This window comes from Sesamum indicum, linkage group LG1, assembly GCF_026168435.1.
Source record: "Sesamum indicum cultivar Baizhima isolate 11 linkage group LG1, ASM2616843v1, whole genome shotgun sequence".
NCBI lineage: Eukaryota > Viridiplantae > Streptophyta > Magnoliopsida > Lamiales > Pedaliaceae > Sesamum > Sesamum indicum.
In genome coordinates this window covers 1542489-1561429 of record NC_142657.1, presented here as the reverse complement: position 1 = coordinate 1561429, position 18941 = coordinate 1542489, and the positions used below count along the sequence as shown (strand labels likewise).

General features: G+C 30.3%; 2 protein-coding genes across 2 annotated transcripts; one reads left to right on the top strand and one right to left on the bottom strand.

Annotated features, from left to right (window-relative positions):
- Nucleotides 1–1458: 1458 nt before the first annotated feature.
- Nucleotides 1459–2918, bottom strand: LOC105170354 (BURP domain-containing protein 6-like). Its single transcript, XM_011091125.3, has 3 exons — nt 2790–2918; nt 2547–2670; nt 1459–2441 (listed from the first exon to the last, which is right to left on the bottom strand). Exons 1-3 carry the CDS (start codon nt 2829–2831, stop codon nt 1606–1608), a joined length of 1002 nt encoding a protein of 333 aa, XP_011089427.2. The 5' UTR covers nt 2832–2918; the 3' UTR covers nt 1459–1605.
- Nucleotides 2919–15370: 12452 nt separating this feature from the next.
- Nucleotides 15371–18799, top strand: LOC105170279 (indole-3-pyruvate monooxygenase YUCCA6). The gene is made up of 4 exons (XM_011091003.3): nt 15371–16590; nt 17287–17535; nt 18002–18127; nt 18262–18799. The coding sequence occupies exons 1-4, from the start codon at nt 15895–15897 to the stop codon at nt 18484–18486; spliced, it is 1296 nt and encodes a 431-aa protein (XP_011089305.3). The 5' UTR covers nt 15371–15894; the 3' UTR covers nt 18487–18799.
- The last annotated feature ends 142 nt before the right edge of the window (nt 18800–18941 follow it).

The window sequence follows — 18941 nt, the reverse complement described above, 5'->3', positions numbered from 1 at the left end:
ACGTAGATTTCATGTGGTTTGAAAAATTACATCTAGCACCCCTGAAGTTTGCTTCTATTTAACAAATAAGTCCCTCCGTTAGTTAAAATTGACCAAACTTGCTTATATTAACAAAAAAATAAAAAAAAAATCTATATTTACCCCCGATTGACTATTACTGATTTATTACACGTCAAATAAGTCTTTTTATAACCAAATTATCCTCATACGTCTTCATCCATTAATGCATGTGAGGAGGTATATTTTCACCGTTACAAGTGTAGTTTGGTCAGAAAAAAATTGTTTGAAATGCATAAGGCAGTAATAAGTCAATCAAGAACAAATATCATTTTTCTTTCAATTTTTTGCTAATATCAGCAAATTCAGTGAATTTTGACAAAAGAGGAACTTATTTATTAGTTGGAAGCAAATCTCAAAAGTGCTAATGTAATTTTCCAAACTACAGAGAGTCATATATGATTTATTTGATTAATTCATATATGATTTGGATAAAAAAATTAACTTCATGTCTTAGGTGAACTCTTTGTTGTCATCTTCTTAACATACAAACTTCCTATATGCAAAACGAGTACTAAACATCACCATTAACAAAATCCCAAAATCCACGACTGTAAAGGTAGTCATTTGTGAGGTGCGTTGTGAATTAACGGTGATTTCTCGAATCAAATGTTGTCGTACTTAATGAATCATATATATATAGTTATAAATAATATTGTATTTATTATATAATTAATAATTCTTTTAAAATTATATATCAATCACATTATTATAAATATAACATATATAATTTGATTAAGTGTTATTTTGAAATTATATATTACTTATAGGGGTAATTATGCTTTGACATTTGAACTATGATCATTTTTAACTTTGGCATTCAAATTTTAATTTGTGTTAACTTAACATCTCAACTTTACGAAATTTGACACTTTTGCTATTTATAACTATTTTTTCACCAAGTTTTTTGTCAAAAAAAATATATCACGTGCACATGTGATATTTAAAGATTTTGTGATGTAATATTTTTTATATATGCACAACATGTGATGTTTTTCCAACAAAAAAGTCCCCATATATAGCAAAGTGCAAATTTGTATAGTTGAGATGGTAAGTTGACACAAAAAAAAAAATTGAATATCAAAATGTAAAAATGGACATAGTTCGAAGGACAAGATGCATTAATTTATCCTTACTTATATTATAAATATATTGCACTCATCATATATTTCAAATTGAAAGTAACCAAACTTAGTTAAATAAAATCGAATTGGATTTTCTGTTGCATAGTTTATTGCATATTCTACTTCATTCAACATGTACACGGTACATGTATAAAAATGACATTATATTTTTTATTTTTGAGAAAAAAATTTATACATATAATTTGTGCATATTAAACAGAATGAAAAATGAAATAGACTTTACAACAAAAGATTTAATCCAAAATAAAATAAGATGTAATAAAACCAACATTTAATTTATTACAAACCACACATGCAGCAATACATAGACAAATACTCTCATGCAACACCCACATTACATTACATGTATGTTTATTTTTTGAGGTAACATTACATTACATTACATGAATATTTTAGTACTTAGCTAATTCTTGGAAACCCAGAGAACATGATCCACAGGAAGAAAATGGCAGACCGGAGCACCCCCTGGCTTCACCTTCAGCACCTGAAAAGCCAAGTGCATCGAGCTCCATGCTGCCGTGTCCCTGTGGCAAACCGCCACCGCCTCCACCTGCGACCCCTCGCCCGCCACCATCCACACCTTGTAACCCACCGTCGACTGCATCTCCATCTTATGGCAGTAAAACACTGCGTACGCGAACTCCTGCAGGTGGCAAGCCACCACTGGTTTTCCCGGCGGCATTTGCTTCACACGCACGAGTCTGTACCTTCTCAGGTTATCAGTTACAGTTTCAACGGCGGTCGTGGATATCGCGTCCACGTCTTTACCGAGCTTGGAGGTGGCGAAGTCGATCATGGACTCTAGGGAAGTCGCGCAGAGTTTTTCTTCGCCTTTCACGCTTTGGTTCTGCTCGCATCCTTGTATGGTTTTCTTCATTACTTGAGCTTCATCCGAACTGGGATCCACTGAAAACGCACGCAAGATCTCCGGTAACTTGTCCGACGAAAATGGTACTGAATCAGCGTCGTGGCGGGTCAAAAACGGGGCCCAATTTCCATTTTTGGAGAAATTCAACTTCATTAGTTTCCCGGGGTACAAGTCCTTCTCCATGAAGAAAAGGGCTGCGTTGGGATCGTGGTCGTCCTGTAGCTGATTTTCGCCGGGGGGGTTGCGGTAGAAGATGGGAGCAGGTAGGTTGATCAAAACGCTTTCTCGTTTACCCTTTTCAATGCCACTTCCCATGGTTACGACGCCCTTTCCTCCGCCGCTCATGGTGGTAGCGCCAGTCTTCCCAAGCTCTGTGACGTTGTCGATCGGCGTGTTAATAAATAATTTAAAAAATAAAAATGGATTAACACAAATATAAGAATGGCAATAATTAAAAATATAAATATTAAAATTACCAGCAGCAGGAGGAGGTTGAAGAAGATCCTTTACAGCTTTAGGCATGGCAGAATTTGGCAGCACGGAATTCCAGTAACTCTCTGAAGCTAAATTTAAAGTTGCATGGCTTACCACTATTCCCAGCTGAAAATTTTCAGGAAAAAAAATAAATTAAAAAAAAACATTAATCCTCCTTAATTAATTAAATAATTCAATGAACAAAATTCATAATTTTCAAGATATTGACAGTCCTTAGTACTCACAGAAAGAAATGCTAAAATGTGGAGGAACTTGAATTCCATCATTCAATAATTCTGTAGAAAAATTAATGTGGAGTACTATATATCTCACTTGGAAGGAATTTAGAGATCACGAGTTAATTAATTGATTAAGTGGGAATGTATTTATAGAGAAATTTAGGTTACCTAATTCCAATTGCTTGATGAAAAAAAAAACAACACCAAATTCAAACTCAAATTGAATTTGGCCAAATTTGAATTAATTATATAAAAAATGTAATAAATTTGCTGTGTAATTGGACTACAATAATGCAAGAAAATTAATGAATCGCACGACAAATATATCACACTTGCTATACATAATTTATTTGATCTGATCGAAAAATCGAACTATTATGCGTAGGGGTGTGCAGAAAATCGAAAAACCGGCCGAACCGAATTGAATCGAAAATCGAACCAAAAAATTCGATTTGGTTTTCAGTTTTTTTAAAAAAACAATTCGGTTTTTTGGTCACCAATTCGGTGACCGAACCGAACCGAAAATTGAAATTTTGTAAATAATAATAATAAAAAAATTATACATATAAAAATTATATAATTATATATATTATAATATTAATATTATATAATTTATATTAGTAAAGAAAGAGAAGACTGAAGAGGTCAAGAGTCTTACTAAGACAGAGAGAAGAGAACGAAACAGAAAAGAGAAGAAAGAAAGAAAAGAGAAAACTGAAAACGACGATAGGAAAAGAAAATTGAAACAGAGAAGAAAAGAAAGAAAAAAAAGAGAGCATTGTACACGATTGCACTGGCGACTCACTGAGAACGAAAGAAAACTAAGAATAAGAGTTCGAAAGTTTGAAACAGAGAAAACTGAAATTCACCTTGGCACCGGCGGTGACGATCGACGGATTGAGAAATTGCAAAACCAATCTCACACGAGTCATGACAGGTAAGATTTCTGGTTTGGTTACTTTGGTATCTTAGAGTCTTAGACTCTTACAAGAAAATGAAAAAAATTTAACTTACAATATTGCTTTGAAGGTGTTTGATGAAATGCCTAAGTTAATTTGTGCTTAGTAATTTTGGGTTTATGGTATTTGTATTTTTGGATAAAATTGCAACATTATCACAATTTCGGCTTAAAATATCAAAATATATTATTTAAAAAAATGGTTTTTTTCGATTTTAACCGAACCGAACCGGTATGTTTTCCAAACGGGCCAACCGAAAATTCGGTTCGATTCAGTTTGGTTAATCGAAATGGATACCCCTAATTATGCGTACTATTTAAATTTAATTAAACTATCAACTTCTCTACCGCTTTTATTAACATCCCCCAAAAAAGTAGACTACTTTGAGGAGATCTCATCAACCCTAGTTCAAGTGGAACGGAGTGTAAGTTTTTTTTTTTTGGGTAAATATAAGTTTCATTAATAAAATAAGATCGTACAATACAATAGTACTCAACTGGTGATTATAACGCACATGAACTAACAGAACAAGATAAAATAACACTGATAGTCCTCTGTCTAATATCTTCCACAATGATGGTGGCTATGATGCTCGGTGGTCGCTTCGTATGCTCAAAGCATCTCAAATTTTGTTTCCTCTAAATGTGGTAATGCAAGCAGCAAGGAGTGCACGATAAGCCAAGTTAATAATATGTTTTCCTCTCAATTTCCTTGCAGTCCACTCAACGTCCCGTTGCCGCTCTCTATTAGGCCATTCAAATCGAACAATCCGACCAATCACTGTCAGACATCTTTTGCCATAACGACATCGAAAGAATAGATGAGTATGTGTCTCCATTGCGCCCTCATCACATAATATACAGACGCCTAGGTATGATAGTCATGGTTTATCAATTGGGGATAGGATCCCTAAAATCGTAAGTCATAGGATGAAATTATGCTTGGGGATTTTCAGGGAATCCGAAAGTAGTGAAAATCAACCATTAACCAAAAAATTTTAGAAGAGATTTAAGTGTAATTAACCAAAAAAAAAAATGAAGAAATGTGAAAGAATAACTCACAAAAAAACATATATCATGGTGTGTTTTCAAGATATACACACTTTTCACTACCTAATCCAAATTCAATTATTTGTTTCCCACCCTATCTATGAATTTAAATTCTCTTATTTTTATTATTTTAGAACAACAATTTTTCAACAATTATAATTCTTACAAAATAAGTATAAGTCAATATCCAAAATTCAGAAAATACCATACATACATACATATATATAAATACGACGTAGAAAAAAGGCCAGACTCGAGAGAAAAGTGATAACCTCGTCGTACTAGAGTTTAATATGATATTCTTTTTCTAAAAAAATTATAAATCGAGGCAAATATCTTTAAATGTCAAACTTTGTCGACAATCGAATGGCATAGCATATAATCGGAAAAAAGAAAATAATTGCACAAAAAAAAACATAAATTAAAAAAAAATAGGCGAAAATCAATAAAAGTAAATAATTATTCAATTATTGGGAATAGTTTGGCAAACTTGGAAATTTGTGATCTCCTACACATCAATATTCATTATATTCCCTCCACATGCACTGTCTGTACCGTTTTTGCTCTACTGCTCACTGGCTAAGTAAATCACTTTTTTTTTATTAATAAAAAAGTTAATTGGCAATATATAAAAGTAGAAAAATGCAAATTTTGGTCCGATGGCGTATGTTAATTAAGCCCATGGGCCGAAAATCCAGATTTGGAGGCGTGTTTGGCTAAGCTTATAAGCTCGAGAGGTGTTTGACAATTTTTTTTAAAGAGTTTATAAAATCTCAAAATAAGATGTTTTAGATCTTATAAGCGCTTTAAAAAAAATTAGCACTTCTAATATTTTTCAAAAGATATTTTAAGCTCTATAAATTAATATGTAATTAGACAAAAATATCCTTACACACACAACCATATTCTCTCTCTCTCTCACATACACTTTCTCTTTCTCTCTCTAAAATATTAAAAAACCTTATTGTTGTTTTTTTAATTTGAAAAAGAAAAAATGCTTCATTATTTAATAATAAAATATTATACATAGTTAAAATAAAAAAAATTACTATTCAAATTATATTTATTGAAAAAATATTTATTCAAGATATTATAAATTTTACAATTAGAAATAGTCGTTGATAAAGAAAATATCAATTATATATCTGTGTTGATATTCGACTAGCAAACACTTTAGGTAATAATTTTTTTTTATTTTTGTAAAATAAATTATCGATTAAATTCTTATTTGGGGTAAAACTAATGTAAACTATTTATGAATTATTTTAAAATATTTAAATATAAAATTAAATAATAATTTATTTGATTTCAATGGTATTATATATATATATATATCATTTTTTGTTATTTTATCAATAAACGACCTTATTATGCCAAACATTTTAAAATTTTATTTTTAAAATAAAATTCAACATCTTATATGCTTTTAAAATATTTTAAAAAAGTTTAGGCGAATACCCTCTTTCTGTGAGAAAGGCCGACACTTGGGTTCGGCCCAATTACCTGAACCCAACTCTATTGAACTTCCTCCATTTTCATATACGACGGCCCAGATCCAAAAAAAATTAAAAATAAAATAGAATATAAAGAAAATATTTTATTAACTATACCTTGGAATTTTTTTAATTATTATTCAATCACTTGATAAGTGAAAAAAAAAAAAAAAGAGAGAGAGAAAAGATGTTTTGGCAGTCTTTTACACTGTTTTTTTTTATTCACACTATAAAAATGCTACCTTCTTTCTTCTATAATGCAGGACATTTTAAAAATTATTTGATGCAATGTTGGACAAGTATCAAATTTGAACACAATTTAAACATGTTTTGGATACATAGAGATGTCTCGTATCGGACACATCATTCGTGTGACCAAAGTTATAAAAGAAAAAAGACACGTGGCGGACATGCCTGCTGGCGTGTCAAACACATTTTGGATACGTTTAGGATTTTTGGGCTGTCTTTTAAAAAAAGAGTTTTTGGCTTAATAAAGAAAAAAGAATTAATTCACTTCTCTTAAATTAAAAAATTTGGGATGAAATTACTAAAAGTTCGAGAGATGATCATGATAAGATAATTAATTTGGACGATTATAAATTTTTTATTGTGTACTTTTTAAAATAAATCGATTATGTATATTTTTGAAGCCACATTTGATTAAGTATTTAGATGTAAGACATGCTTCTTTTATGTTTTATTTTGATATTTTTTATATTATATAATTTAATTTTATAAGAAATTGAAAATATACAAAATAAAAAATATTTTACATATAATTGTGCAGTGTCCTAATTTATTTAAATTTTTTATATTATCGTGTTCATATCATATTGTGTCCGTATCACCGCATCCGTGCCCATAAAACATACCTACCATTATTGCAAAATAGTGATGTATAATAGGGCAAAACAAAAGGGTGCAACTTTCACTTATACATAAAAGGATTTGGCTGTGTTTGGTTCAATCCTTTCAATTGGTTTGGTTTTGGTTATTTTAAAATATTATAGAGAATGTGTTATGTTTTATTTGTCTTTTCCTTAATTTTTACTAATTAGAGGCGTCACAACATTTTTTTTAATAATTAAAATATGCAACCAAATATATATTTGGTGTGTGTTCGAAATACAAAAATTTGCTTAAATTACATCCGGATAAATTATATTTTTGGTCTCATAAGTGGATCTGTTTCTAATTTTGGTCTCACACTCCGGTCAATTTGCACATTGAGTCTCATATGTGGTTTTTTTTTTTTTAATTTGAGAACCATTGAGGAATTTCCGTCCAATTGATAATGGGGTTGCTCTCTCCGTTAGTCAATACAATCAAAATAAGGTAAATTATATTTTTTGTCCCATAAGTGGACCTGTTCCCAATTTTGGTCCCACATATAAATGTGCGAATTGGCCTGAGTGTGGGACCAAAACTAGAAACAAGTCCACTTATGTGACCAAAAATGTAATTTACCCAATCATATCCAAATAAAGCAACAAATCATAATAATCATATCGAGAATTTCTCAATTACAGCCCTTCGATGCTTACGCCAGTAAAATTGTGTACGAACGATAATTAAAGTCGTAAGAGAGTTGTACCTTGAGCATATAATATTTAATAATTATATACTTTTTTTAAGTTGTACGATTCGTTTTTTAAATTAATTATTAATATTGTATTGAGTGAGTGGTGTCACATCAAATATTTTATTAATAAAAATATGGAAATACATATTTTATGAAATACCCTTAGCATTTTTAGAGAAAAGCCAAACAGAGAACCAAACATATCGGCTTTTGGTTGCCCTTTCCCAAATCCTACTTTCATACCATAATAGGGGAAAGGGTGTACTTTAACTTTCACATATGAATAGATTCTGGGGCGTGTTTGGTTCAGATATATTTTATTGAAATGATTTTGATTGTTCTAAGAAATAATAATATAGATTGTGTTCATGTTGGGTTTGTCGCTTAATTTACTTTTCGAAAAAATAAAATTATTTCTTTTTTGTAGTCAGTGGTGTCGCATCAAATCTTTTAATGATTAAAAGAAACGAATACTACTCAGTTCAATATTTATAAATAAAATATTAATATGTGTATATATGTTTATATTTAATAGAAGAAAAATATATTTTTTTTATTAAATAGTAAAAAAAACACCTAAAAATATATATTAAGATAATAATTAATAAAAATATTTTTTTTTCTCGATTATATTTTGTTAAAATAATATTTTCCCCAAATTTTAAATTAATTATTTTCACACATTATTTATTAAGTATGAGCGGATTATAGTAACAATCTTCGATTGAGAGAATGTATACTGATCAAAATAATACAGAAAATGACTTTCTTTTAAAAATAAAAAATCATCAATAATTAATATTTCATTCGTGCATATTTAAAACAATATTAACGCTCAGTTATTTATTTTATTTTTTGTATAACTAAATAAAAAATTAAATTATACACACGTATTAAATATGTTTATTTATTTTTCCAAATTAAAAAATAAAATAAAGAGTTGTGGTTTGTAAAAAGCAAATATGAAGGGCATGCATGCATGCGTTTACTTTCGAGTGCCGACTACTAACGATAACAATCATAAGGATCAAAAATAATATAATTATTCTCAAAGTTTATTCCTTTTTTCACACTAATTAATGCTTAAAAGTTTATGAATTATTCAAAGGCGCAGTATTTTTAATTGAGATAAATAAAATAATTAAGGGATAATTTCATTCTCAGTCGTTATGCCTTGTCTACTTGATATGATGGGATTTTAAAATTGTAATCGATCCGTACGTAGTTAGCTACAGTAGCGGATTTTAACTACTAATACCGGGTTAATTTAAGACAAAGTAAACAAAAAATTGAAGGTGATTAAGTGGGATATGCCAAGTCCCAACTAATAACTCAAAGTAAAGATGATCTTAAGATTTGATGCAATAGCACGTAAATTTTATGTGGTTTGAAAAATTATACCTGGTATCTCTAGAATTTACTTTTATCTAACAAATAAGTCATTCCATTAGTTAAAATTCACTGGATGTGTTGATATTACAAAAAAAATTAAATGAAAATCGATACACTCTCGAAGGACTTATAAATTACTGATTTATCACAGGTCAAACAAATCTTTTATGACTAAACTACCCTTAATTATAAGGGTGAAAATATACATCCTTACATGCATTAACGTGTGAAGACGTATAAGGATGGTATGGTAATAAAAAGATTTATTTGACTTGGAATGAGTCAATTGTGGGTAAATATGAATTTTCGTACAACTTTATTTGTTAATATCAATAAATTCGATAAATTTTACGTGACGAAGGGACAAATTTGTTAGACGAAAGTAAATTTTAGGAGTAATAGATGTAATTTTTTAAAGCACAGAAGGTTTACATGTAATTATACAAAATATTATAGAAGAATAGTGTAAATTATTCCATAAAATAAATAATGAAGAGGGAATAACCTAACAAAGATAATTTAAATTGAGAGAATATATCTTTATAAATTGCTTGATTTATAATAATTTAATAAGTAATAGTATCTTTGTATTTTCCTTATTGAGGTATATAAATTTATTTATCTTATCATCTTCTTTTCGTTTATTATTATGAGTGCTTGTTCATCTTAATTTTAACTATTAAATTAAGACTCGAACACGAAAAATGCTTTTCATGACGTAAAAAATATGGAAATTAATTAAAATTAAAAAAAAAAAGAAAAAGAGCAAACTTTTAGAGTGCAAAGCTATAAAAATACCAATTTAATTATTAGTTTTTATTTATAGTATCGCCAATAGGAAAAGTAGAATGAACATTTGCCACAAAATTATAGTATTTAATTCTCATTCTTTTTGATATATAGATTGCTTTCAAATAATTAATAATTCCCATTTGGGCATGTCTTTATGTACAATGATACCAATTGATCCAAACTATAATTAATATGATTGTGCCATTAAATAAAATTAAAAGGGCCACATATATATATATATATATATATATAGTATGAATATTAGTGTAGAATCTTTATCATAAATTCCATCTACTCCTCATTATAAACCAAGTTCTTGAAAGCATTATTATTAATTATTTGGGAAAAGAATGCGGAATTATGATCCCCAATATTGAAATGCAATATTAGTTTTTTTAAATATTTCTAACTATACTACAAATATATATCCTGCACAATAATTAAAATAAAAAATTGCAAACTAACACATATATTATATTGCATTAAAATTTAATTAGTGTTTTTCATATATGAAGTTTAGAATAGTTGCCCACCTTTTTGGCTATCTTCTGTGTTAGGACCATATACGTAATGTTTATATTAGAATTTGTAAACAAATTTTACACTAATAATTTTCCCATATATATAATATTCTCCAATGGGAACTTTGATTTGATGATATTGTTTCCAACAATTTTTTTTTTATTTTTTTATTTTGGGAAAAGAATTTCAAAGTGGGAAGATCGAAGACAATAATAATAGATTAGAGCATGAATTCTTGTGACACATCCAACCCTCATGCATGTATTACTTTTTGTCATGCTACAAACCTATGATTTTTGGACAAAGCAATTAACAAGACTTTGACTTTTTTTCACTTTCATTCATTTTCAACAAATATAATAAGTTAGTCGGTATGATAAACATCATTTCTCACCTTTTATTTGGGATGGAGGTAGGGGGTGGGGTGGGTGGGGGGGGGGGTTGGCAAGAGGGAGACCTCTTGGAGAATTTATGTGTACCTGTGTGGCAGGTGACTCTTTTAGTTTCATAAAACTCAAAATCACATCTTTTTAGTCTTACAAAAAAAATAATTTTGGGCCTTTTTAGTCTCGAAATTACAACACATTTTTAGTCCCAAAACCACAACGCACGTGACTTTTTTTTAGGACTAAAAATACGTTATTATGAGTTTTATGAGACTAAAAGTGACAGCTACGTAGTTATGGGACCAAAACAAATTCTGCTCTTATTTTATGGGATTAAAAAAGTATTTTGCCCAGAACTCAATTCACTCATTTTTCTGGATCGAGCTCTCCGAAAGTTTGATTCAATTACAAATACCCTCTTATTATTTGAAAAATTACGAATACACCTTCAATCTTTGTCATAATTAATCGAATGCTGTACAATGTCCCATTTACCCCTCCGTGTTTATGTCCTATATATTTTAAAAAAGCATTTTAGTTCATAAAAATAATTTAAATATATAAAATTATAATTCAAAATTTAAAATAACTATTTTGACAGCCCATTACAAAAACTTGATATAACCTTAACGGAATTTAATAAATGGTCTCATTATTCGACCGACCTTACATTCAGTGGGATATCGATATTTTTTAATACAACATAAAAATATTTATAATTATATCAAATTTTAAGAGAACTCAATATAATTTTTATCTTTTTTTTTTAAATAAAAAATCAATACAGCTTGAACCTCAATTAGATCAACATTATAAATCATTAATATAATTATATATTAATTCAAACGATTCACATAAGCTTATAGGCGTGACATCACCAGCCCTGATCATCAGGTTTTGCAACCTTTAATAATTAATGATTGTCGTCACACTTGGTTGTATTATTTAATTATTCATGCGTATTCTTTTATTTAATTCTTGTTTAAGTACTTCCAAAGTTACCTATAAAGTTTTTAATTTTCCTAATTAATTATATAAGTAGCCCTTAATTTATTAATTAATTATAGTGAACAATTTTAATATAGCCGACCTAATTCAGGACTATAATTAACAAGATCATGCAACCCTGATTCTACTCAAAATAATTACTTTCTTACACATAATTATTTGTATTAATTGTAGTCGGAGTGACTTAAATTTGATCAATAGGTCAAAAGATAGCGCATGCAAAACTGAAATTAGGTCAAGTAATTATTTATTTACACACACATAAATTAATTAAATGTTCTCTAATTAATCTCCTTTACGTAATTAATTATTAACGTAGTGGATATATTTACTGTTTTACCCCTTTTATTAATAAGTTCGAGGTTATTGGTACAAGCCCCACCAAACGTTTGGATATTTCTAATTTACTTAAAGGGTCATACTGGTGTTGGTTGAATTAATCGAGAGTTATTGTAATTTGTTGTTTACTGTTTATAATATATTTATATATTGATTGAATCGACGTAACGATAAAAAATAAAACCCTAATTTCATGAAAACTTTCAATTTTCGTTTTCTTAGTCTTGATTTCGCGGCAACTTAATTAAAGGGTGATCAGAGATTGATCTCTAGGACCTACGTGCATACCAATAATTATATATACCCTAATACACCATGCTTAAATCTTCTTTCATGATTATTATTTTGACCTAAAAACCCCTCAACATTGATCAATTTATTAGTATTTTAATTAAGCCTTTTGTAGTTTCTTTAAAATATATATATACATATATATAATGATTAAATTTTTATAGTAGTCATTGCTTTTGTAAGATTTTCTTGTTTGTCGAGTCAGATTTTGGCTCTGGTATACTTGGATACTTTTTATTACTGTTAGATCGTACTGTGCGGCTCATGCAACCTCGAGCTTATAAGTACTAACTTAAATATTTGAGGGTTTTAGTCAGATGTCATCCCGACAAACCTAACAATTTGCGTTTCGGACAAATCTTACTCATCCAAGTCGAGGCAATCACTCTGACTAGTACACCAAGAAGTCGTTGGTCATCACAAAATAATCACTAGGTTGTTGAGGACCTCGACCCGAATTAGATTTGAATGTGGATTTTTCTTTATTTAGTGATGTTTATTATAAATATTATTTGTATAATGTTATTGGTTTCAAGAATATATGTATATGTTATCCAATGATTGAAAGTAAATCACTTCTCATTTTTTTACCCCATAATTTATGGAAAATTGTGTCATCCAACAATGACTATGAAATATGAATAAAGCTTACTAGCTTTCAACAACTTAACACAATTGGGATTGGACAAAATTAATTTATTATGGACCAAAGATTTTCTATTTTCCCTTTTGGCCCATGTATGGATTCAGAAGAAGCCAAATTATAGGATAAATAATTTTAAAAAAATAAAAATATATATATTTATTACATATTAAATTTCACTAAAAAAATAATTCTCTATATTATAAATTTATACGTTTTTAAAATAATGGCAAATCTATACTATCTGTCATGGTTAAATAACATAATAATAATTTTATTATATATTTGGAATAAATTCAGTAATGAAATAATAATATTTTGACATGCCAGTGTAGCGAATGATGTAAGGAACTATATTATCTATATTAACATAAAAAAAGAACGATCATTCATACTCGCAAACAATGGATAATAACATTATTGTACCAATTTTTTATGATGCAAAAATTGCCTTTCAATTGATAAGATAACTAACTTATTTAATTTTTAAAATTTTATATCAATTAGTAAATTAGAATTTTTATCTCTCTTTTTTTAAAAGCAACATAATGTATTGATTTATATATATTTAAAATATATAAAAATTATTTGTTATATATACCGCAGATAATATATTAAAAAAACGTGTGGAACAATCTTATTTGGACACGAAAATATCCATAATTTTCTTTGTCCAATTTCCACGTCCAACGTGGTTACCACCCGTGCCACTGTCCTAATCAAGTTTGACATATTTTTATTTAATAAAGTATTCTACACCAATTGCTCCTTAAGTCAACTAATTAAAAATTGTAGTGCCAAGAAAATAACATGCACTAATGTATTAATTATAATTTCATTTATTCCTAAAAACAATGTCTTATTCCTTACATTATAAATCATTACAACTTAAAAATCACGATAAATGAATACTATCTACAGTCACCAAATAAAATCGATGCGAAAACTTAAGTTCCGACCAAGATCAATCAATATTTATTATGACTTTATATATTTACAGTCAAAATATCTGTTATAATTTTTAGCTGAAACTAATATTTTGACGACTTTTGTAAAAATAACGTCTAGTAGTCGTTGTACATAACAGTTAATAAGTATCTGCCATGATTTTTTATGCTTAATATCTAAAGATTTTCTAAGAAAAAAATCATATTTTGATATGTTAGAAGAGCAAAGTCAGAAAGTAAAATACTTTTGAACACTTTATTGTAAATAAAGTAATTGTAATGGTTAAGAGCAGCCAAGCCCACTACATGTACAATAGTCCAACCCAGTGACTATAAATTGGGCTAAAAAAATATAAGTTACATTATTCATTATTTTGAATAATGGATTTCATAATTTGAATAATAGCTATTATTTTGTAATAGTTGTTATTATAGGAAGAAATAGTGAAAAAAAAAAAAAGTCCATGGAATTGCCAATAAAATTAATTAGTGAAAAATCAAAATTATTGTCATTTAATATATATATCTATACTAAAATAAAAAAGATGGCCCTCTACACTCACAAACGATGGTTAACAATTCTATTGCACTAATTTTTAAATATAATCATTATACCCATAATTAGATAATCTTCAAAATTAATCATAATAATGATTTTTTTTTTAAGAAAAGTAACTCGATGTTATTTTAATATCACTATACCAATTTTTATGTTGTACGGATAATAACTTAAGCTATTTTTTTTAAAAAATATAATAATCAATTTATATATTTTATTATTATTTATAATATATTTCAAAATGTGAAATATTATTTATTATATGCACATAGGTATGATGTGGCATGAAAATAATTTATTTGTACAAGTGCCATGTATATAATAAATAAAATTTAAAATAAAAAAAGAATGTTATGTAACATTAGAATCCATAGATGAACATCGCTAACAGAATATTCAATTTGATAGTATCAATTACAATCAAACAACCCCTAAACCAACAAATGATGTGATTTTCATTAATTAACTCATTAAAAATAATGAATTGAATTAATTAACATTATAACAAAATCTTAAAATATTAATTAGTCTATATGATCACTTTTACGCATCTCTCTCTCTCTCTCACACACACACGCACACACAGAGCCAGCATAACACTATATATATGCCCCACTCTCATTACTTGTGTTTACCTCTCGTTCTCAACGTACATCTCTTTCTCTCCTTCTTTTACACAGATCGATTCACACCAACTTAAGTGTATATTTACACACACACAGAAGCACACATACCTTTTACCTTAGGTTTTTTTGTTTGTAAGTGTGTGTTGGTGAGTGAAAGAACGAATTGAATGCTGATTGATGAGCCCCGTAGCGTTCGCTCCCACCTCCTATTCTTCCTCAGATTGAAAACTACTACTGGGATTCATTCATTCTTTCTTCACTGGATAAGAATTAGTTTCTGATCATAATCTACTCCACTTCTTCAGGCCTTTCTCCCACGCAACCCTATCATTTTTGACCAGATCATGTATCTCCCCCTATTTTCCCTCCTTCTGATTCTTTGAATTTTCAACTACTAATTCTACTTCCACTCACTGTTCAAGATTCAGTTTTTCCTTTGCTAGGTTTTCTTTGATTTCTCAACTGCTGCTCATTCTTGAATATTGGGAGCTGTTTGGATTGGATTGGATTGTGTTGTATTGTCATGGGTGATTATAATTACTTGAGGGAAATAGAGGGGAAAACAGCTCATGATCCGTATGGAAATATGAGTTTCAGAACCTCAGCCAAACGCTGCGTCTGGGTTCCGAGTCCGGTGATCGTCGGCGCAGGTCCATCAGGGCTGGCGGCGGCGGCCTGCCTGAAGGAAAAAGGGGTTCCATCTCTAGTCTTGGAGAGATCTAATTGCATAGCTTCGTTGTGGCAGCTCAAAACCTACGATCGCCTCAAACTCCACTTACCTAAGCAATTCTGCGAGCTCCCGCACATGTCTTTTCCTCAAGATTTTCCGACATACCCTACCAAACAGCAGTTTATTCAGTACTTGGAGGACTACGCTAAGAGGTTTGAAATCAAGCCCGTTTTCAATCAGAGTGTGGTGAGTGCGGAGTTTGATGAGAATCTTGGGTTCTGGAGGGTGAGAACGGCGCCACCAGGGGAGGTGGAGTACGTGTGCCGGTGGCTGATAGTGGCGACGGGGGAGAATGCAGAGGCGGTGGTGCCGGCGATTGAAGGGGCGGAGGAGTTTGAAGGGGCGGTGGTGCATACTAGTGGGTATAAGAGTGGAGAGGTTTATAAAGGGAAGAAAGTTCTTGTAGTAGGGTGTGGAAACTCGGGCATGGAGGTTTGTTTGGATCTCTGCAATCATAATGCTACCCCTTCACTTGTCGTCAGAGATACCGTATGCTTTTTTACACCTTCCACTGTGTGTCACTGCGTTTTTTTTTTCTTGTTTTTCTTAATCATTCTTACATTTTTGGGTTCTACCATTTTGTTATGAGTTTCTTTTTCTAAAAAAATTAAGAAACTTTTTTGTTATAATTTCTAAAATGGGATTTCTCAAGATTCATATGTATGTGCATGGCTGCAATTTTTCTTTTTCTTTTTTGCTGTTCAATTTTTATAATCAAGAAAACAAAATAAATATTCGATTGTTGTTATTTTATTCAAAGTGGAGAGGAAATTTTGTGAAAAAGGAAAAAAAGATGGGTTTTCTTTTGAGTTGTTAGTTCAAGTTCCAAAGGTTTTTATTATAATCGCTGAAATCTAATTAGGTTTTTGAACTGAAAGAATCCACCCACAACAGTTCCTCTCTTTAATCTCCAAAAAATAAATAAATAAAAAAAGACATCCTTAATATTTTCACTTTCTTGGGATACTCAAGCATGAGCATTAACGTTGGCTAGATGTTAAAAAAATCTAAATGAAAAAAAAAAGAACCCAAGATTTTGTTTCATAATAATTAAGGATAAGTAGTCTTGGTCTTTTTGGCAAATGAAATTATTAAGATTTCATGATAATATTTTCTTTTGAAGTCCCCATCTTTTAGTTATTTATTTTTTACCTACTCATTTCTTTGTACTATTCATCATTTTAGGTTCATATTCTACCACGAGAGATGCTCGGAAGATCAACGTTCGGACTGTCAATGTGTTTACTCAAGTGGCTACCGACGTGCCTAGTCGACCGATTCCTACTAGCGGTGACACGGCTCATGCTGGGTGACACGGCCAGGTTCGGGCTGGACCGGCCCCAAGTAGGCCCCCTCGAGCTAAAGAACGTGTCCGGAAAGACCCCGGTATTGGACGTGGGAACCCTTGACAAGATCAAAAGTGGAGATATCGAGGTACAACTCCTCAATGCTTTGTCTACATTTCAATTTGCAAATTGGGAAAAATCTTTTCAATGTGTCTAGCTATTATCGGTTGTACGTTCTACCATGTTGTGTGAATCTCCCTTTATCAATCATTGATATGCTTTGCTTCAAATTTTTTTCCTTAAGTAAATGTCATTTCCATTTTTCAGTGTGACAAAAGTCACTTGTTTTGTCCAAACAAGGGATAAAGGGATCTTTTTTCCTTTTGCCTTTTCTTTTGTTTTTGATGAGATTATTTATGGATCTTGAGATTCTATTACACTTCTTGCTTTCGGCACTGTTTGGTTGGCCTTTTTAGGAAAAAAATTTCACATTATGAGGGTTCAAATGTCTCACATTTTCAAGATTTAGGGTTTCACAGTAAATAATAATGTCTTTTTATTTTTTCATTTTTGAAAATTAAAAAATGGTTGCATGCTATCTTGACTGCACGTAGATACGACCCGGGATACGTAGACTACTACGGCATCAAATGGTGGAATTTGTCGATGGACGGCAAGAAAATTATGATGCAATAATCCTAGCAACTGGTTACAAAAGCAATGTACCATCTTGGCTAAAGGTACTTTTCCTATTCATATTTTTCTTGATTTATTAATGTAATTATATATGAACTAGCTAGGTAGCAAGTTCATAGTACTAAAAAATGACTAGGACATGTTTGGGTGAATAATTTTTTGTAATGTCCCATGCCAGGAAAGTGATATGTTCTCGGAGAAAGATGGCCTCCCAAAAAGGCCATTTCCAAATGGGTGGAAAGGCAAGTGGGGGCTATACGCCGTGGGGTTCACCAAACGCGGCCTTCTTGGGGCATCCATTGATGCCCAGAACATTGCAGATGACATCCAAAGTTGCTGGAGGGCAGAAGCAAAGCAGCTTTCAGCTATTTCTTGGCCACATTTCTTGCAAAAATATGTATAGGATTCATTTGACTTGACAAGACAAACAACGAAACAAGAGGAAGACTAACGTTGATCAGAATTTTGGAGAAATTAAGGAAGCTGAAATGATGAAGAAAAATTTGGAGTTTTGGATTTTGATTAACATTTCCCACTTGGAGAAATTGAGGAGGAGGAGAATTTGAGTGATAGTGGGGTATTGGTAGGGTTCTTGAATCTAGCCATCAATCAAACTAGTCATATGTATACTTATTGTACATTCACATTTTTCTCTAATTTTTAGGGCTCCATATTTAGTTTTTCGGGTAAATTCTTGAATTCTGACTAGGTCACCACGTCGTATGTGTGTATTAAATTTTACGTAATTTTGTTCATGTTCTTATAATTGAAAAATACAGATATTTTTACGTTATAACATAAAACTAACTACGTGGCACATGGGATTTTTGTTTAGCATTTATAGGGTTTGTGTTGTTT

Bases quoted from the DNA above. Each gene is read 5' to 3' on its own strand.
- LOC105170279 (XM_011091003.3), top strand. From the start codon at position 15,895: ATGGGTGATTATAATTACTTGAGGGAAATAGAGGGGAAAACAGCTCAT. The intron at 16,591-17,286 runs GTATGCTTTTTT...TCATCATTTTAG, and splicing joins CACTTGTCGTCAGAGATACC to GTTCATATTCTACCACGAGA. The intron at 17,536-18,001 runs GTACAACTCCTC...GACTGCACGTAG, and splicing joins TCAAAAGTGGAGATATCGAG to ATACGACCCGGGATACGTAG.
- LOC105170354 (XM_011091125.3), bottom strand. From the start codon at position 2,831: ATGATGGAATTCAAGTTCCTCCACATTTTAGCATTTCTTTCT. The intron at 2,671-2,789 runs GTGAGTACTAAG...GAAAATTTTCAG, and splicing joins ACATTTTAGCATTTCTTTCT to CTGGGAATAGTGGTAAGCCA. The intron at 2,442-2,546 runs GTAATTTTAATA...ACAACGTCACAG, and splicing joins TCAACCTCCTCCTGCTGCTG to AGCTTGGGAAGACTGGCGCT.